This window comes from Pelobates fuscus, chromosome 5 (genome assembly GCF_036172605.1).
Source record: "Pelobates fuscus isolate aPelFus1 chromosome 5, aPelFus1.pri, whole genome shotgun sequence".
Classification (NCBI taxonomy): domain Eukaryota; kingdom Metazoa; phylum Chordata; class Amphibia; order Anura; family Pelobatidae; genus Pelobates; species Pelobates fuscus.
Window position 1 is genome coordinate 17,254,539 of NC_086321.1, and position 20,912 is coordinate 17,275,450.

Sequence of the window (20,912 nt, forward strand, 5' to 3'; positions counted from 1 at the left end):
TACGATGAGTTGTAATAACAATGTAATAATACTCTGTGCTGTAATAATATATTAATCTGTATTAATACAATGAGCTGTATTAAAACACCTAGCTGTAGGAATACGATGAGCTGTAATAACAATGTAATAATACTCTGTGCTGTAATAATATATTAATCTGTGTTAATACAATGAGCTGTAGTAAAACACCTAACTGAAGGAATACGATGAGCTGTAATAACAATGTAATAATACTCTGTGCTGTAATAATATATTCATCTGTATTAATACAATGAGCTGTAGTAAAACATCTAGCTGTAGGAATACGATGAGCTGTAATAACAATGTAATAATACTCTGTGCTGTAATAATATATTAATCTGTATTAATACAATGATCTGTAGTAAAACATCTAGCTGTAGGAATACGATGAGCTGTAATAACAATGTAATAATACTCTGTGCTGTAATAATATATTAATCTGTATTAATACAATGAGCTGTAGTAAAACACCTAACTGTAGGAATACGATGAGCTGTAATAACAATATAATAATACTCTGTGCTGTAATAATATATTATCTGTATTAATACAATGAGCTGTAGTAAAACACCTAGCTGTAGGAATACGATGAGCTGTAATAACCATGTAATAATACTCTGTGCTGTAATAATATATTAATCTGTATTAATACAATGAGCTGTAGTAAAACATCTAGCTGTAGGAATACGATGAGCTGTAATAACAATGTAATAATACTCTGTGCTGTAATAATATATTAATCTGTATTAATACAATGAGCTGTAGTAGAACACCTAGCTGTAGGAATACGATGAGCTGTAATAACAATGTAATAATACTCTGTGCTGTAATAATATATTAATCTGTATTAATACAATGAGCTGTAGTAAAACATCTAGCTGTAGGAATACGATGAGCTGTAATAACAATGTAATAATACTCTGTGCTGTAATAATATATTAATCTGTATTAATACAATGAGCTGTAGTAAAACATCTAGCTGTAGGAATACGATGAGCTGTAATAACAATGTAATAATACTCTGTGCTGTAATAATATATTAATCTGTATTAATACAATGAGCTGTAGTAATACACCTAGCTGTAGGAATATGATGAGCTGTAATAACAATGTAATAATACTCTGTGCTATAATAATATATTAATCTGTATTAATACAATGAGCTGTAGTAAAACACCTAACTGTAGGAATACGATGAGCTGTAATAACAATGTAATAATACTCTGTGCTGTAATAATATATTAATCTGTGTTAATACAATGAGCTGTAGTAAAACACCTAACTGTAGGAATACGATGAGCTGTAATAACAATGTAATAATACTCTGTGCTGTAATAATATATTAATCTGTATTAATACAATGAGCTGTAGTAATACACCTAGCTGTAGGAATACGATGAGTTGTAATAACAATATAATAATACTCTGTGCTGTAATAATATATGCATCTGTATTAATACAATGAGCTGTAGTAAAACATCTAGCTGTAGGAATACGATGAGCTGTAATAACAATATAATAATACTCTGTGCTGTAATAATATATTAATCTGTATTAATACAATGAGCTGTAGTAAAACACCTAGCTGTATGAATACGATGAGCTGTAATAACAATGTAATAATACTCTGTGCTGTAATAATATATTAATCTGTATTAATACAATGAGCTGTAGTAAAACACCTAACTGTAGGAATACGATGAGCTGTAATAACAATGTAATAATACTCTGTGCTGTAATAATATATTAATCTGTATTAATACAATGAGCTGTAGTAAAACATCTTGCTGTAGGACTACGATGAGCTGTAATAACAATGTAATAATACTCTGTGCTGAGGGGGCGGTGCCTAACGACTGAAGAGAACGGTCGTATGCTCGCTGAGCTCCAGGCCGCGACATGGTAAAAACCCTCTTTCAACACTCTTAAACGGGCCAAATCCACCCCAGGGTGATCTCAGCATAAAAACGAGCCCAAATGGGGCGAAAAACCAAGAAGCTCAAACCTGAAAGGTCCACGAAGGGCATGGATATCGGCGAGCTATGGCGGCAGGTCCGCGGCGCCTCAGGCTCCAATATGGCGTCTCTGCACGGCGGGTGCTCCAACTTCTATGAGGAGACGTCAGATGAAGGAAAAGGGGGAACTCTCCCCGAGCCGACCTCAGCCATCACCGGCTCGAACGCAACCCCCACCGCCAGCCATGACCCCCACGCCAGTGAGCATGGAGGCCATTAGAGATCTTATGGCGGAACACCATAAAAAGATTTCGGCGGATGTCGCCTCGATCAGGGACACATTGCAGGGCTTAACAGGACAAATTGGGACCGTGGAAAACACCATGAATGCCCAAATCAGCCAAATTAAAACGCTGCAACAGGAGGTTCAGGAGCTGAAAAAGCTAGCTGGGCAGAATGACCTAAGATTTGCTGCACTTGAAGATAAACGCCGCCTAAAGCACCTTAAGATCAGGGGCATCAGCGACAACATACATGACACTGAACTACCCCATGTTACTAGGCGGCTCCTTACAGCTCTACTAACCCCAAGAGCAGCCAAAGCGGTGACAATAGATGGAATATTTCGCGTTCCAAAGCCCACTAGGGCCCCAGCTACAGCTACGAGAGATGTTGTCCTGCAGTTCCAGACCTACAAGGACAGAACAGCAGTACTGGCAGCTACCAGAGAACAACCATCTTATATCTTCGAGGATATGACTCTCACTTTTTACCCTGATCTCTCGGGTGCAACATTGGCCTGGAGGAGGTCCCTGCAACAACTGACATCCCTCCTGCGTACACAACGCATCAAGTACCGCTGGGGCCCAGCTCATACCCTACTGGTCTCCAAGGGCGACACCACACTCACAGTGCGCTGCATGCAGGAGGCGCCGGTGACACTGAGACAGCTGAACCTCCCAGCGGACTCCCTGGCACTACCGACACCAACGGACAGGCACGCGAACCCACCGAATTGGAGCATGGCCAGAGCTGCAGAATTCATCCCCAGAAGACACGCCGGAGCACCTAAAGACACAGCCAGCACCTGAAAATATTGAGACAACAAATCAATTTGCCGGACATTGTCCTCATATATTGAACTCACTCAGGACAGCTGCTCAATGGCGGGCTAACACCCCGCTTTGCAGATGGCCGCACTCCCTTACCCACTGACAACCACACACCACACGTTAGCGTAAGGACCCACTATAAGTGCCGAGTTAACCCCTCGCATTTCCGGCGCTGCATGGGCACTCCGCACTAGCCTACCTGCCCAGCAACCAGGAGCTGATATCTAGCCCTCACCCGGCTTCCCCCGTGGGAACACTGACCTCCATGTACATTACCATGAAGGGCCCCCTGGGGCATTCTCAACCTGACGACAAGCGGGTACCACACGCACCCCCCCAAACAATGCAGACACGCTGATGACACAACAATTCACATACACACAACCCTCAACACACCTGCCCAGAAGGGAACCCAACTTCACCTGCACTGAAGTAACCTAACCTCCAATAACCCACCATAAACACACAGTGCATACATCTGTCACCACCACAGCTGTGTTAGGTATACTAATCAACTAGCATTACCCTTAAAATGTTACATTACTATTCCTTGATGTTCACGGTTAGACTACATAATGTAGCCTTGTTAATCTTTATGCAATTTTACGCACTGCATTTCGTTTCAACATATATTTTGCCTAAATAACAAATAAGTGTGCACAGTATTTCCAATGCCATAATATCGACTGTTGAAAATTGGTCTCATACCGCTGTTGTGGCGTAACAGACCAAAATGTCAATCCATGCACGAATAAAATAAAGAATTATAAAAAAAAAAATAATAATACTCTGTGCTGTAATAATATATTAATTTGTATTAATACAATGAGCTGTAATAATAATAATGTAATAATACTCTGAGCTGCAATAAATGAGATACTGACCATGCAGAGAACACTGTTGTAGCTCTCTCTGCATGGTCTCACTGCACTCAGCTCGAGCGTTTCTAGTCATCCCTTGCACTCTACTGCTGGAGGTCAGTTACCTGGTTGGTGTCCTCACATACAAGACACCAGGGGACAAATTTGGGAGAGCGAGCCAGGACACTAAAGTAAGGAGTGTCCCGACAAAATTAGGACAGTTGGAAGGTCTGTATTTGACAACTCTCACATATAATCTAAGTAATTTAATACAATTATACAGACTACGTAGTTACACAAATCTAAAATAATACAGGACTAGTAGAGTTAATGAATAATTACTTGCTTATTATATTTATAAGTTATTTTTGTTGTTATTCATATACCCCACCATTCCATCTCTCCAATTTACTGTTAAATGATGATAAAGTCTGTGCTTACACTGTTGATGGCGTTGAAGTTATATCCACTCTCCAGAAGAACATCCACTATGGGCATGTGATCCTTTAGAATCGCTAGGTGTAACGGAGGGTTCTTATCCTGAAGGGAAAAAGACAGAAATAAGGCTCTGATCAAGCGACTGAGAAAGTATTTAATCTTCTTCCCATTTGCATAATCTACAAAATTTCCTAACGACTCATACAAATTCATAAACCTTCCCAACTTGCATAAAAATATTCATCTACATTGTCGGGGTATTTATATCGGCAGACATTTTGTGCTATGATAGAAATTAAAATGTATATTGTCAGAATCACTCTGAACAGAGCAGACTCCATTTTGTTATTTTCAAGCTAACAAAAGACAAAGATTTTGTGGCAAAACTAGCCACTTCTGGACTGTAGTTATTCAAGGTTGTCCGTAGGCTGAATATGTACTGTGTATTTTAACCTGTGTATGTACCGTATTGTGGCCGTTCGCATGCTGGCAGCCGTATGCTGCCAGCACGCCAAGCATTCATACGACGAAACACGGCTATCCTGGCCGTTCGCCGTACGAATACGGGCTCCCCAGGTCGACCACACATTCCCAAGTCGTGTGGTACCAATTCACCGATTGCAACATTGTTGCAATCGGTGATTAAGGGCTCTCCGAGGTGGCCGTCGATCCACTACCGACCATGCGGCGGTCGGCCATCTTGGATCCTTTGTCTCTGCAGCGGTGTTCGGTCGTCGAGAGCCTGGAACTGGAAACGGCTACTCAATGATCCGAACACCGCTGGACTTCTAGAGCGTTCGGGAGTTCCGCGTTCGGTACATTATGTGTCCCGTACTTATTCGGTACTTTTAAACCCACTTTAATGTTTAACTGTATTATGTGCGGCGTTCGGTCAATTCAGCTGGGATCAGAGCGCTATTCTCACAAAGTGGGCGCTCCGACCCCAGCTATCTACTGAACGTTCGGTTATTCCGAAGTACCGAATATTGTGTGAATTATAGATTTTAATGTCAATTGTCGGTTTTGCTGCACGAGGGGATAATCCACTTAATCGTCCATTTTAGTGGGAGTATCCTTCTCGTGCAGCAATGCCTGTTGGGAAAGTCACAGTGCATGTTGGGAGAAATCCCCTGGAATTACTGTATGGAAACCCCTTGCATGGGGAACTGTATAAATATGCTGCCTGTGAATAAACCGAGTTAGTTGACTCCCAAACTGTGTTTCGTCCGGTTATTGGGAGGATTGGGAATATTGCCTTGCTTTCTACTCTGACTGTGGATTTCCTAGATGTACCAACGGATATCGTATGCTGATACATTGCATTCCGTTACAATTGGTGGCAAGCGACGGGATCCGAACCTTACAGCCGAAAAAACAGCGTTCGTGGAAACTGGAACGACCGAACAAGGAAAGCAAGGGCAATTCGTATGGAGATTGATTATACCATACTAAAGCGACAAACTTTAAAAGAGCTACTGGAAGCCAGGGGTAAGATAGCCAGCAACAAGTCTAAGGCTGTGCTGATAGCTGAACTGATGGAGGGAGACCGAGCCCGCAGCGCTACACCCCCACCAGCCAAGGAAGAGACCCCATTCCAAAAAGAGCTGCGAACCAGGTTGGAGTTTTTACCGCAACCAGTACCGCTGGAAATACTGACCGTAATGGTATCAGATGTACAGGATTATCTGATGGCGACCAGCACACCAGCAACCCCGCCTAGGGCAGAGTCTGTTACTGCCTCCACCTACGGACAGGTAAAGCCCAAAGTCCCACATCACGCCTTTAAAGCGTTTTGTGAAGAAAAGGACGAAATCGATGGGTATTTGCAGCACTTTGAGCGGCTGTGCGATCTGCACGATTTGGAGCCCGCAGTATGGGTGCCGCTGCTGGCAGGCAAATTATCGGGTAGGGCAGCTGAGGCCTACCGTGCTGTACCCCGAGAGGACAGTAAGGATTACCCTAAAGTAAAGAGGGCAATCTTGGAGAGGTATGCTATTACCCCAGAGGCATACCGGCGGAAATTCCGGGGCTTGCGCAAGCCTGAGAAAGATTCTCATGCAGAATGGGCGCACAAGCTGGACCAAGCATCGCTAGGCTGGATACAGGCCAGCAACGCCACTAACATGGAGGAGTTGAGGCAGTTAATGCTGCTGGAACAATTTTTTAATGGTTTGTCCCCAGAAGCACAAGAATGGGTGAGAGACCGGAAACCCCTCACCCTACCCGAAGCCGCTAAATTGGCGGATCAACATTTTGATGCCAGGAGACATCACGGGGCCCAAAATAAGGCTCTCCCTCGGATTACAGGACCACCTAATAATTTTACCCCTACCGGCCCCACCGCACCCCTACACAGGCCGGCACTGAATACTCCACCAGCCCCCTCCCGATACAACGGCAGGGCTAACATTCAGTGTCACACCTGCAAGCAGTGGGGGCACATTTCTCGAGAGTGCACCCAAAACCGGAGCCGGCAAGCTTGGAATCAGGTGCGACAAAATTTGGCACCCAGGGCTGCTGCGCACCATTATCAGGTAGCACCCGCCACCCAAGACGTGCTGAGCGCTCAAATTGAGGAGCCTCTGGGGGTGCTGCACGAAGTAATGTCAGTCCGAGCCACCGACAACCGACAGCACCATCGGCAGCTAGTGACCCTGGAGGGAAAGGAGGTGCAAGGGCTCCGGGATTCGGGAGCCACTTTAACTTTGGTTGCACCACATTTGGTACCAGGCACAACACACACTGGCGGCTCCGTGGCAGTACGGGTGGCCGGGGGAGCAGTATACCGGCTACCTACTGCCAAAGTTCATTTGGATTGGGGTGTGGGAGAGGGGACCGTAGAAGTAGGGCTGATGCAGAATTTACCTGCCGATGTTGTACTGGGGAATGACTTGGGCCAAATGACTTCCGCTTTTATTCCCCAGACTCCGTACCAGGAGGCCCTGCCCGTAACCACCCGGCAACAGGCTCGCACCACGGCTACACCAACGCACTCTGAGGCTCAGGTAAGAGACCATGTTCCCCAACTGACCCCCATGGCCTGGGATACCCCGACTACCTTTGCGACCGAAGTCCAGACCGATCCCACTCTCCAAGTATATAGGGACCGGGCACAAACCGACCAAGCAGGGTTAGAGGGGGAGCGGTTCATCTGGGAGAGAGAGCTGTTATACCGTGTCACGGCCAAAGATGTGGGGGGGTCTGTCACCTTAACTAATAAACAACTAGTGGTACCCCAGAAGTATAGACAGGAGCTGCTGCGAATTTCTCATGACATCCCCTTGTCAGGACACTTAGGGATGACCCGTACCCGATACCGTTTGACCCATGCCTTCTTCTGGCCCGGGATCTCTCAGGACGTGCGCCAATACTGCACCTCCTGCGACGTCTGCCAGCGGGTAGGTAAACGAGGGGATCGCCACAAAGCCAGACTATGCCCCCTGCCCATCATAGCCGAACCCTTCAGCCGAGTAGCAGTGGATATCGTAGGTCCCCTGCCAAAACCCAGCCCCTCTGGCAAAAGGTATATCCTAACGGTAGTGGACTACGCCACCAGATACCCCGAAGCCGTGGCCCTCTCTAATATTCACGCTGAGACCGTAGCCGAAGCCTTAATGAAGGTATTTTCCCGGGTAGGTTTTCCCCAAGAGATAATCTCGGACCGAGGTACCCAATTTACGGCCGAAGTTACTCAACATATGTGGAAGGTGTGTGGCATTAAGCCAATCGTTAATTCCGCCTACCATCCCCAGTCCAATGGACTATGTGAGCGGTTCAACGGGACGCTGAAGCAGATGCTTCGGACGTTCGGGGAAACCCACAAGGACTGGGAGAGGTTTCTGCCTCACCTACTCTTTGCCTATAGAGAGGTCCCCCAGGAGTCGACAGGCTTCTCCCCGTTTGAGCTACTGTTTGGGAGGAGGGTGCGAGGACCCTTGAACTTGATTAGGGAACACTGGGAGGGAGAGAGTACCGCTAATGAAACCCCTATCGTATCATACGTCCTGGAGTTCCGGGACCGTCTGGAGGCGCTGACTCAGGCTGTACACACCAACCTCCAGGCGGCCCAGCAACGCCAGCGACGCTGGTACGATAGAGGAGCCAGGGACCGCAGCTTTCAGGTGGGACAGAAGGTTTTGATCTTAAAACCCGTCCGCACAGATAAGCTGCAGGCCATCTGGCAAGGCCCATACCAGGTAGTGGAGCAGCGATGCGACACTACCTATGTGATCGGCCCCTGCTCAGGGGTAGGGAAGAGACGCATGCTTCACGTAAACATGCTCAAGCCCTACCATGAGAGGATAGAGGATGTGACGGCAATCTGTGCCTCCTCCTTAGAGGATCAGGAAAATTTACCCTTACCCGACCTACTAGAACCCGAGGAGCAGATAGAGCCCTCCCGGGGAGTTCAGCTGGGGGAGCGGCTAAGCTCCCAGGAACGTGCCCAGGTACAGGCGCTGATTGTCGCCAAGGGGACTACCTTCTCCAATTTACCTGGATACACTCCGCTAGCCACCCACCGAGTGGAGACCCCGGGGCAGCTCCCTATGCGCCAGGCTCCATATCGGGTTCCAGAATCCGTCCGTACCCATATGAAAGCCGAGCTAGACGAAATGTTGCAGCTAGGGGTTATCGAACCCTCCGATAGCCCCTGGGCATCGCCGGTAGTCCTGGTACCCAAAAAGGATGGCACCACCCGATTCTGTGTTGACTACCGGAGGCTAAATGACAAGACGGTGTCTGACGCCTACCCGATGCCCCGGATAGACGAGCTGTTAGACAAGATGGCACGGGGCCAGTATCTCACTACCATTGACTTGTGTAAGGGATACTGGCAAATTCCCCTAGCCGATGATGCCATCCCCAAGTCGGCGTTTGTCACTCCGTTTGGCCTGTACCAGTTCAAGGTCATGCCTTTCGGAATGAAAAACGCACCGGCTACCTTTCAGCGGATGGTAGATCGGCTACTGGATGGTTTTCAGGAGTATGCCTGTGCCTATCTAGATGATATAGCCATTTTTAGTCAGACCTGGGAAGACCACATACACCACATAGGGGCGATCCTAGATCGCATTGGGGAGGCTGGGTTAACCCTAAAACCTAGCAAGTGCCACATAGGTATGGCCGAGGTACAGTATCTAGGCCACCGTGTAGGGTGTGGGCAGCAGAGACCCGAGCCAGCAAAGATTGAGGCCGTAGCCAAGTGGCCTACCCCCAGGACTAAGACCCAGGTGCTGGCATTCTTAGGGACAGCCGGCTATTACAGAAAATTTGTCCCTGACTATAGCACCCTCGCCAAACCCCTAACCGACCTGACGAAAAAGAACCTTCCCCGACTGGTTGTCTGGGCCCCAGAGTGTGAGCAGGCATTCCAACAACTCAAGACTGCTCTCACCAATGCTCCTGTGTTAACTGCTCCTGATCCAACTAAAAGATTTCTTGTTCACACAGACGCTTCAATGTTTGGATTGGGGGCAGTACTGAGCCAAGTGGGAGCCGATGGCGGAGAACACCCCGTAGCATATTTAAGCCGCAAATTGCTGCCTCGTGAAGTGAGCTACGCCGCCATCGAGAAAGAATGCCTGGCCGTGGTGTGGGCCCTTAAAAAGTTACAGCCCTATTTGTACGGACAACCTTTTTCCTTACTCACAGATCACAACCCGTTAGTGTGGCTAAACCGTGTATCTGGAGACAATGCCAGGCTGCTGCGCTGGAGCTTGGCGCTGCAGCCCTTTGACTTTACTATCCATTACCGGCCAGGAAAACAAAACGGTAACGCTGACGGGTTATCCAGACAGACTGAACTCGAGAAGTGATCTGTGAGTACTCTCCCGGACATCCCCAAGCCGATCCGTTGGGATCAGACTGTGTATGCCGGCTTGGTTCTGGGGGAGCATTGTGGCAAAACTAGCCACTTCTGGACTGTAGTTATTCAAGGTTGTCCGTAGGCTGAATATGTACTGTGTATTTTAACCTGTGTATGTACCGTATTGTGGCCGTTCGCATGCTGGCAGCCGTATGCTGCCAGCACGCCAAGCATTCATACGACGAAACACGGCTATCCTGGCCGTTCGCCGTACGAATACGGGCTCCCCAGGTCGACCACACATTCCCAAGTCGTGTGGTACCAATTCACCGATTGCAACATTGTTGCAATCGGTGATTAAGGGCTCTCCGAGGTGGCCGTCGATCCACTACCGACCATGCGGCGGTCGGCCATCTTGGATCCTTTGTCTCTGCAGCGGTGTTCGGTCGTCGAGAGCCTGTAACTGGAAACGGCTACTCAATGATCCGAACACCGCTGGACTTCTAGAGCGTTCGGGAGTTCCGCGTTCGGTACATTATGTGTCCCGTACTTATTCGGTACTTTTAAACCCACTTTAATGTTTAACTGTATTATGTGCGGCGTTCGGTCAATTCAGCTGGGATCAGAGCGCTATTCTCACAAAGTGGGCGCTCCGACCCCAGCTATCTACTGAACGTTCGGTTATTCCGAAGTACCGAATATTGTGTGAATTATAGATTTTAATGTCAATTGTCGGTTTTGCTGCACGAGGGGATAATCCACTTAATCGTCCATTTTAGTGGGAGTATCCTTCTCGTGCAGCAATGCCTGTTGGGAAAGTCACAGTGCATGTTGGGAGAAATCCCCTGGAATTACTGTATGGAAACCCCTTGCATGGGGAACTGTATAAATATGCTGCCTGTGAATAAACCGAGTTAGTTGACTCCCAAACTGTGTTTCGTCCGGTTATTGGGAGGATTGGGAATATTGCCTTGCTTTCTACTCTGACTGTGGATTTCCTAGATGTACCAACGGATATCGTATGCTGATACATTGCATTCCGTTACAGATTTCTATCCTTTCTGTAACGCTGGGAGCTTAGGAATGTTTGTATATACAAACCAAGTGATAAGAAATGAGAACGGGGGATGGATTCTCTGTCTAGATGCTAATGGAATAGAAATAATTCTAAATCCAGACATTTGTGACAGAGAAGATTAAATAATTTAATTTTACTTTCTATATTTTACAAGATTCCCATTGTAAGTGGAAAGGTGAGACTGAGTTTCTAACTGTCATTTTAGAAATTACAGCAGGAATTGGAGACACACTGTCTGGGCAAAGCCCAAATAAACTCTTTGAACTGACAAGTAACCTTAAGTTATGGCAGCCATATAGATAAGTCAAAATCGTCATCAGGAAAAGTTAACTGTTTCCTGGATAGGAAAGTTTAGTGGGACGAGACTGCCCTCTATAGACCAAATACTTAAATTGCTATCTGGAAGGTAACCACACCTCCAGTTTTCTATTGGTCTATCACCTAGTGATGAACAGAGAATTTTTCCCTTTAAAAAGTTAAGACAAAGGGAAGAGAGGGGCCAAGTCAAAGAGTCGGGGGAAGTGAGCAGTGGAGGCGATCGTAAGAAGTCAGGATCGCAGGCTAAGAAAGAAAAGCAGAGTCAGAGCGAGAAATCCAAACAAGTTCCTGAGACTACCTACTCATATGATGAGAATATCTACCTAACTGGTAATTATACTGGTTTCATTTAATTAATCTAAATGAATTAACATTTTTCTAATAGCATGATATATGACTGGATAAATCCCGATCAGATTTTGATATTTAGAAATCTTAGTTACTAAAGAATATATAGTTATAGCATCCCATTCTGCAGGTGGGAAAAGAATAATTATATATTAATGTGGTTACAATCACATGTTAGCATATCGTGATATTTATCCAGGTGTATTGATTTGCTCTAAAATAAGATAAAATATCTGTTTAGGCAAGTTAAAATTCTGCTTATAGAACATGGTAGATTACTCTTATTGGATGGTTCCAGGAAATGACTAATGAGCTGGTTTAGATGTTGTGTTAAATAAAATTACATGAAATAGGATAATATATGCCTAGAAGGACCTAGACAGCATTGAAAGGGTTATTCTAACTGCTAGCTAAAGTTTTATGACTGTTCGCTGGAAGCTTTCTCTGTGAGAAACTTTCACTTTCTTTCTCCGTGAAGCACCGTCATAAATCTTGTCTTGACAGTTGGCTGTGTTAACCATTGGAATGTGTATTGCCATTGTATTGCATATTCATGTTATACTAAATATTCATTGATTATTATCACGCATGTTACATATTATTATTATTTAAATTGTCACAATAAATTGTATCTATTTTTATAACAAATTGTGATTTTATTTATATGGAATACATTTCACTTACACGATAACGATCTTTGGGATCTGAGAATTGAAATAGTGGTCAATTCTCAACTGTCTACTATGATCATCCCATAAATATCCCCACAACATCTAGTTCTATTCGTATTAAACACACTTGCACCCAAAATATGTCATAGAGGGTAGAAATTGGGGAAGGAGAGGGGGGGCAAAAGCCAATTAAAAAATTAGGCTAAAATGGTCAGGTTAGAAAAATGTCAAGTAAAATCTGTTTTGAGTTAAGCTTTTTTGGTCTAAAATTTTAACTTTGCTCCAAAGTAATTTAAAATGCTGTGCACACTTTGGTGTAATAATCACTACATGCAATGGGGTAGGAATCGTGTTAAAACAGGATGTTTATTCAATAAAGTGAAATTGACAACTCAGACGCAAACGTCAAATATACAACAATTGTCAATTTCAAATTTACCAAACTTTGGAAACACAGGTCAGTGTTCATAAACCCGGGTCTGCTTTTACCAACATGTGGTTTAGGGAAAACAAAGTCCCGAATTGTAGATTAGATTAGATAGGTTTTTCTAATTAAATTTACATACATTTAATTTTAGGAATATTGGATTTTAAAAAAAAATATACAGTTAGCTTTTGTTCAAATTTTTAAAATAAATATGTTCTAATTAAATAAAAATACTAACTGATTTGCTTTGAACAGGAATTGTAACGTAATTTTCTAAATCTTTAATAAACATTGAAAAGAAAACATTTAATGGAAAAAAGTTTAATGCAAGTTATAGGTGCGTCTCCGAGAAGTGACAGCTCCACCTTTAACACGATATAACATTTTATGTAAAATATTACGTAATCATCAGATTTACTTACGTCAGGTTTGGGATTCATGTCAATATTGTTTTCTATAAGAAAGCGGATGAGGCTTATACAACCATTCTCTGCTGCTATATGTAACGCTCCATAACGGTCCTAAAGAAACCAAAAAGATTAATGGGATCAGTTTTTAATAGATATTAAATATTTAGCCCCTCCAGACCCGTTAAACCATTTATTTATAGTGGATTATATAAGTATTGCATTACAAGTAGTAGTAGAAAAATATACTAAAGTAAAAGAATATAGGAAAGATTATTATATTTAAATTTCCTTTATTTGTTGCAAGTCTCCAGACTTTGCAGCTTCTGCTGGGAGCTCCCACAGAAGTCACGATAATCTCTTTCTACAATACGTTCTATCTGACGTTATATAATAAGCAGTGCTTTATGGGCATGGCAAAGGTTTCGGAGGACTTGCTTCCAGTTTAATGAACTGTAATTTGAATATACATACGTGTGTTGTCGTGTTAATATCACTTCCCGCCGTCAATAGAAGTTCCGCACACGCTTCATGGCACTGTTTGACTTTTTCATTCTAATTAGAAATGATGCAGGGCGTTAGTCAAAGTGTGTAGTTGGATAAAGCAGAAAGTAAGTGGGGTTCTATAATAACTCAGAGTACTGAAGTTAAATACTCATTCCCCCTTCTGTGCCACCAACTTGTTTAAAGATGCACTCCAAGCACCATAACCACTACAGCTGTCTCTGCAAGTATTCATATATTCGTGGGCAGGGCATTGCTCAGACATTTATTGCACACTCCTGTATTTATAGGGGCAGTACCTGTGGGCATACGTGTGTTGTAGGGTTATCACTTTCCGCCATCAGTAGCGGATCCATGCGCTTTTCACGGCATCCTTCAACTGCTAAGTAAAACGGCGTGGCTCCTTTCTAATTAGAAATGCAGCAGAGTTTTAGTCAAATAGTGTATGAAGCAGAAAATATACGGGGTTCTGTAAAAACACAAAGGACTAAAGTCATATCACCAGTTCCCCTCCTGTACCAACACCTTTTTAACTAGCCCCCTCCTATACCAATACCTCAATTAACCAGTCCTATTCTATACCGACACCTCAATTAACCAGTTCCCTCCGATACAGTCCACTCCTGTACCAACACCTCTTTAAGTAGGCCTCCTCCTATATCAACATTACAATTAGCCAATCCCCTCCTATACCAGCTCCTCATTTAACCAGTCCCCTCCTGTACCAACACCTAATTTAACCAGTCCCCTCCTGTACCAACGCCTAATTTAACTAGTCTAATTTAAACAGTCCCCTCCTGTACTGACACCTCATTTAACCAGTCCCGCCTTTACCTGCTCCTTATTTAACAAGTCCCCTCCTGTACTAACACCTTATTTAACCAGTCCCCTCCTGTACCAACACCTAATTTAACCAGTCCCTCCTGTACCAACATCTAATTTAACCAGTCCCGCCTGTATCAACATCTAATTTAACCAGTCCCCTCCTGTACTAACACCTGATTTAACCAGTCCCCTCCTGTACCAACACCTACTTTAACCAGTCCCTCTTGTACCAACATCTAATTTAACCAGTCCCCTCCTGTACCAAAACACCAAATTTAACCAGTCCCCTCCTGTACCAACATCTAATTTTAACAGTCCCCTCCTGTACCAAAACACCAAATTTAACCAATCCCCTCCTGTACCAACATCTAATTTTAACGGTCCCCTCCTGTACCAATACCAAATTTAACCAATCCCTCCTGTACCAACACCAAATGTAAGCAGTATCCTCCTGTACCATCAACTTTAACCAGTCCCCTACTGTACCAACATCTAATTTTACCAGTCTCCCTCCTGCACCAACACCTACTTTAACCAGTCCCTTCCTTTACCAACATCTAATTTTAACGGTCCCGTCCTGTACCAACGCCAAATTTAACCTGTCCCCTCCTGTACCAATACCAAATTTAACCAATCCCTCCTGTACCAACACCAAATTTAAGCAGCATCCTCCTGTACCATCAACTTTAACCAGTCCCTCCTGTACCAACACCTACCTTAACCAGTCCCTCCTGTACCAACATCTAATTTTACCAGTCTTCCTCCTGCACCAACACCAAATTTAACCAGTCCCCTCCTGTACCAAAACCTACTTTAACCAGTCCCTCCTGTACCAACACCTACTTTAACCAGTCCTCTCCTGTACCAACATCTAATTTTACCAGTCTCCCTCCTGCACCAACACCTTGTTTAACGAATCCCCTCCTGTACCAACACCTTGTTTTAACCATTCTCCCATATAATATACAAGGAGGAGACGAGAGGATATCCAATGTAAGAGAAGGAAAATAACTGTAAGAAATACCTAAACCAGTGAAATGAGTGAAGTGCTGGATTATTGTGGTATGACATTGACCTAAAGGGTTTATATTGTATAATGGCCGTTACGAGGGACAAAGCATATTTTGAATGCAATAGTAAATCGCTTGATGACAGACTTGTTAAATGATGTCAAATTAATTAGATCAGTAACATTGTTTGCACTCCTTCCTGGATTTATAAAGGCAATGCTGAAAATAAATCCAACAAGCCAGATGCAAAAAATGGTTAATCCGCAAGGAGAGTGACAGAGATGTTCATGTAAATCATACCTCATTAGGATCATCAATATTTTCATAACGCTCTATTAAAGTTTCCACTACGTCTCTGTGTCCGTTTTTTGCTGCCAGATGCAAGGCAGTGTTACCCTCCTGTGAAAGAGAACAAGATTATTCGAAGTACGTACAAATCTTCCAGCAGTAGATGTAAAGTTAATGTGGTTAATTTATGGAACACACACAGAGCCAGGAAATTAGCGGAGCTTGGAGCCTCTTCACAGACAGGATACAGTAACTTACGGTATTTCAAAATAAATAATGGGTACAGTCCTTTTATTAGATGGCATTGATTTTAAAGAATTGTTCAGAACATTCACTGGCTGAATACAAACTTTTAGGGCATAATAGTAACAGTTACGCTAAATCCAGATATTGTGGCCTACAATTTGAAATTCACTTTCAATTCATTTTGAATTCTCAAAAATGTTCATTTTAGTAAGAAACTCGGGTGCAGCGTGTTTCAAAGATATGTTATAAAAGCCTGTCATTGTTTCTACAAATATCTGTGAAGATTGCTTGGTTTATGCATTATGGGAAAGCATTGCCAATATCAGTTCCATGTGAATTCCTTCCAACATTGGCCTCAATGTAATAAGCTTTCCATATGATTCAATACTGTTAGAAAAACTTTGAGATTAGTTTATCTACAGAAGTCGTCATTAAAGTCTATGGGAACCTTTGTAGACAAATGGTTTGGAACGTTTCTCTAACAAAAATGAATCACTTGGAAAGCTTATTAAATCGAGGCCATAGCCAAAAGTGATAGGCTGACACTGCTGCCAAATGGTTTGACAAAAACACGCAGTAAAATAGCCTCTTTGCACTATGACCACAACACTAGGCTTTTAGGTTGTAGTAATTATAATGCCCAGTGTTCCACGTTAAAGCAATATATAGAAATCCAAAAGGGTTTGCACTCTGGGGCCAAATAAATCTGTATTCCCAGTGCTTTCATCCTTTCTATCACCAAAAATAGAAAGCACTCCTAGGTCTTAAATAAAATATAAGAATAACAGTTGCGTCATATGTAGGAAGACCCAGAAGTGCTTTCCATTTTTGGTGAAATATATATAGGAGCAGCGCAGGGCTTTCTAGGACCCATACAGGTAGATGAGAGAGATGTACAGAAAGCTCAAATGCAATTCAGTCATGAAACATGAATGAAACTACCCACACAATGAAATAGGGACGTTTGATTAACCATCACTGTGTTCGGGTATTTACCTGACACATGTAAAAGGAACAATGGGATCCATTGGTTGGGCAGTCATTGTTACATTGTTACACCTTGTTACACCTGGGGACTTACCTTATCTTTCTCAGGTGTGAACAGTTTCAAGGTGAGTAGATTATTGATCATTTCCAGGTGCCCTGCCTCAGCTGCCAGATGAAATGGTTTCCTGCCTTTCTGGAGCAAAACATTGAACAAATGTTTTTTTATTCACATTTTATAGAATATGTCATATATATAATAATTTACATACAGTAATTTGAAAGAATATGGATATTGTAAATAAAAGCAACTTATGACAAGGTTGTATGAGCTGGTCCTAACTGGATTTCAATACCAGCTCTATTCTTGTGGAACAGCCTGGTTCCCCATCAGACTCTCTTCCATTCTTCAATCCTTTAACCCCTTAAGGACACATGACATGTGTGACATGTCATGATTCCCTTTTATTCCAGAAGTTTGGTCCTTAAGGGGTTAAGAAGTCTATTCAAGCAAGCCTATTAAAGGAACACTCCAAGCACCATAACCACTAAAGCAGGCCCAGGCACTATCAGAGCTAAGCTCGGTGTTGCAGGACTTAACTCACTGGCCTCTGAGACTCTGCAGGCCTTAGATCAGGAGAGCTAACAGAAACTGTTTCTCTACAACTGTAATGTTTTAGATTGCACGGTTAAGAGGCCCTGCCAAATGTAACTGTCTGTGACTGTCTGTCAGTGAGTGTGTCCTCTGTGTGTAAGTGTGTTTGTCTATTTCCTCTCTGTGTAACTGTGCGTGTGCCAGTGTTCTCTGTGTGTAAATGTGTGTGTGTCAGTGTCCACTGTCTGTCACTGATTTGACACACACCTATAGACACCCTCTCACTAATTTGACACTCACTGACAGAACCACACTCAATGACAAACACACACTCACTGACTTGACACACTGGCAAACATGTACGCACTCTCGCAGACGCACTCGCACATACGTTTTTTATTTATTTTTTAAGTCACCCATCCTCCCTACCTCCCTGGGGTTTAGTGTGGGGCCTGTGTAATCTTTGTGCTCTCCAAAGATGCTTTCTCACAGCTCCCTCACAGTCTCTACCTTGATTCTTTCTCTGCCGGCCGCCTCTTGGGGGATGCCAAGGTGGCCAGTTGGCCAGCTATCTAGGTACCCCCTGCCTGTGGTGCACCTACCCTCTGGGGTACGCGTATCGCATATTGAGAAACTTGGACGTAAGAGAGGGCTGGGAAGATAGACAGAAAGAGAGCTGTTTAATCATGCAGAGACATGTACTGTGTGGGTATCTCTGTATTGTACCCAGCTCTGTGTATTGTATTGGTATCTTTGTAGTGTGCCCAGCTCTGTGTATTGTATAGGTATCTCTGTATTGTGCCCAGCTCTGTGTATTGTATAGGTATCTTTGTATTGTGCTCAGCTCTGTGTAATGTATAGGTATCTCGGTATTGTGCCCAGCTCTGTGTATTGTATAGGTATCTTTGTTTTGTGCCCAGCTCTGTGTATTGTATAGGTATAGATAGAATGTGACGGCAGATAAGAACCATTCGGCCCATCTAGTCTGCCCAGTTTTCTAAATACTTGCATTAGTCCCTGGCCTTATCTTATAGTTAGGATAGCCTTATGCCTATCCCACGCATGCTTAAACTCCTTTACTGTGTTAACCTCTACCACTTCAGCTGGAAGGCTATTCCATGCACCCACTACCCTCTCAGTAAAGAGAGGGCTGGGAAGATAGACAGAAAGAGAGCTGTTTAATCATGCAGAGACAAGTACTGTGTGGGTATCTCTGTATTGTGCCCAGCTCTGTGTATTGTATAGGTATCTTTGTATTGTACCCAGCTCTGTGTATTGTATTGGTATCTTTGTGTATTGTATAGGTATATCTGTATTGTGCCCAGCTCTGTGTATTGTATTGGTATATTTGTATTGTACCCAGCTCTGTGTATTGTATAGGTATCTCTGTATTGTACCCAGCTCTGTGTATTGTATAGGTATCTCTGTATTGTGCCCAGCTCTGTGTATTGTATAGGTATCTCTGTATTGTGCCCAGCTCTGTGTATTGTATAGGTATCTCTGTATTGTGCCCAGCTCTGTGTATTGTAAAGGAATATTTGTATTGTACCCAGCTCTGTGCATTGTATTGGTATCTCTGTATTGTGCCCAGCTCTGTGTATTGTATAGGTATCTCTGTATTGTGCCCAGCTCTGTGTATTGTATAGGTATCTCTGTATTGTGCCCAGCTCTGTGTATTGTAAAGGAATATTTGTATTGTACCCAGCTCTGTGTATTGTATAGGTATCTCTGTTTTGTGCCCAGCTCTGTGTATTGTATAGGTATCTCTGTATTGTGCCCAGCTCTGTGTATTGTATAGGTATCTCTGTATTGTGCCCAGCTCTGTGTATTGTATAGGTATCTCTGCATTGTACCCAGCTATGTGTGTTGTATTGGTATCTCTGTTTTGTGCCCAGCTCTGTGTATTGTATTGGTATCTGTGTATTGTGCCCAGCTCTGTGTATTGTATAGGTATATTTGTATTGTACCCAGCTCTGTGTATTGTATAGGTATCTCTGTTTTGTGCCCAGCTCTGTGTATTGTATAGGTATCTCTGTATTGTGCCCAGCTCTGTGTATTGTATAGGTATCTCTGTATTGTGCCCAGCTCTGTGTATTGTATAGGTATCTCTGTATTGTGCCCAGCTCTGTGTATTGTATAGGTATCTCTGTATTGTGCCCAGCTCTGTGTATTGTAAAGGAATATTTGTATTGTACCCAGCTCTGTGCATTGTATTGGTATCTTTGTATTGTGCCCAGCTCTGTGTATTGTATAGGTATCTTTGTATTGTACCCATCTCTGTGTATTGTATAGGTATCTCTGTTTTGTGCCCAGCTCTGTGTATTGTATAGGTATCTCTGTATTGTACCCAACTCTGTGTATTGTATAGGTATCTCTGTATTGTGCCCAGCTCTGTGTAGTGTATATGTATATTTGTATTGTGCCCAGCTCTGTGCATTATATCTCTATTTTTCTCAGCTCTGTTTGTGGTATGGTTAGATATCTTCATGTTGTGCCCAGCTTGTTTTATTGTATGAGCATCTCTGTATTATGCTCAGCTCTCTGTATTGTATGAGCATCTCTGTATTATGCTCAGCTCCCTGTATTGTATGAGTATCTCTGTATTATACTCAGCTCTCTGTATTGTATGAGTATCTCTGTATTATGCTCAGCTCTCTGTATTGTATGAGTATCTCTGTATTATGCTCAGCTCCCTGTATTGTATGAGTATCTCTGTATTATGCTCGGCCCTCTGTATTGTATGAGTATCTCTGTATTATGCTCGGCCCTCTGCATTGTATGAGCATCTCTGTATTATGCTCCACTCTCTGTATTGTATGAGCATCTCTGTATTATGCTCAGCTCCCTGTATTGTATGAGTATCTCTGTATTATGCTCGCCCCTCTGTATTGTATGAGTATCTCTGTATTATGCTCAGCTCTCTGTATTGTATGAGTATCTCTGTATTATGCTCAGCTCCCTGTATTGTATGAGTATCTCTGTATTATGCTCGCCCCTCTGTATTGTATGAGCATCTCTG

At 43.4% G+C, this 20,912-nt stretch overlaps 1 protein-coding gene across 1 annotated transcript in view; it reads right to left on the bottom strand.

Moving 5' to 3' along the window:
* The window catches only part of ANKDD1B (ankyrin repeat and death domain containing 1B), a 66,014-nt gene that overhangs the window by 15,709 nt on the left and 29,393 nt on the right, over nt 1-20,912 (bottom strand). Inside the window, exons 6-11 of the mRNA XM_063453614.1 lie at nt 17,396-17,494; nt 16,081-16,179; nt 14,245-14,352; nt 13,916-13,996; nt 13,457-13,555; nt 4,390-4,488 (exon numbers count right to left, since the gene is read on the bottom strand). Of these exons, the coding sequence (XP_063309684.1) occupies nt 4,390-4,488; nt 13,457-13,555; nt 13,916-13,996; nt 14,245-14,352; nt 16,081-16,179; nt 17,396-17,494 (585 nt within the window). The remainder of the gene's footprint in view (nt 1-4,389; nt 4,489-13,456; nt 13,556-13,915; nt 13,997-14,244; nt 14,353-16,080; nt 16,180-17,395; nt 17,495-20,912) is intronic.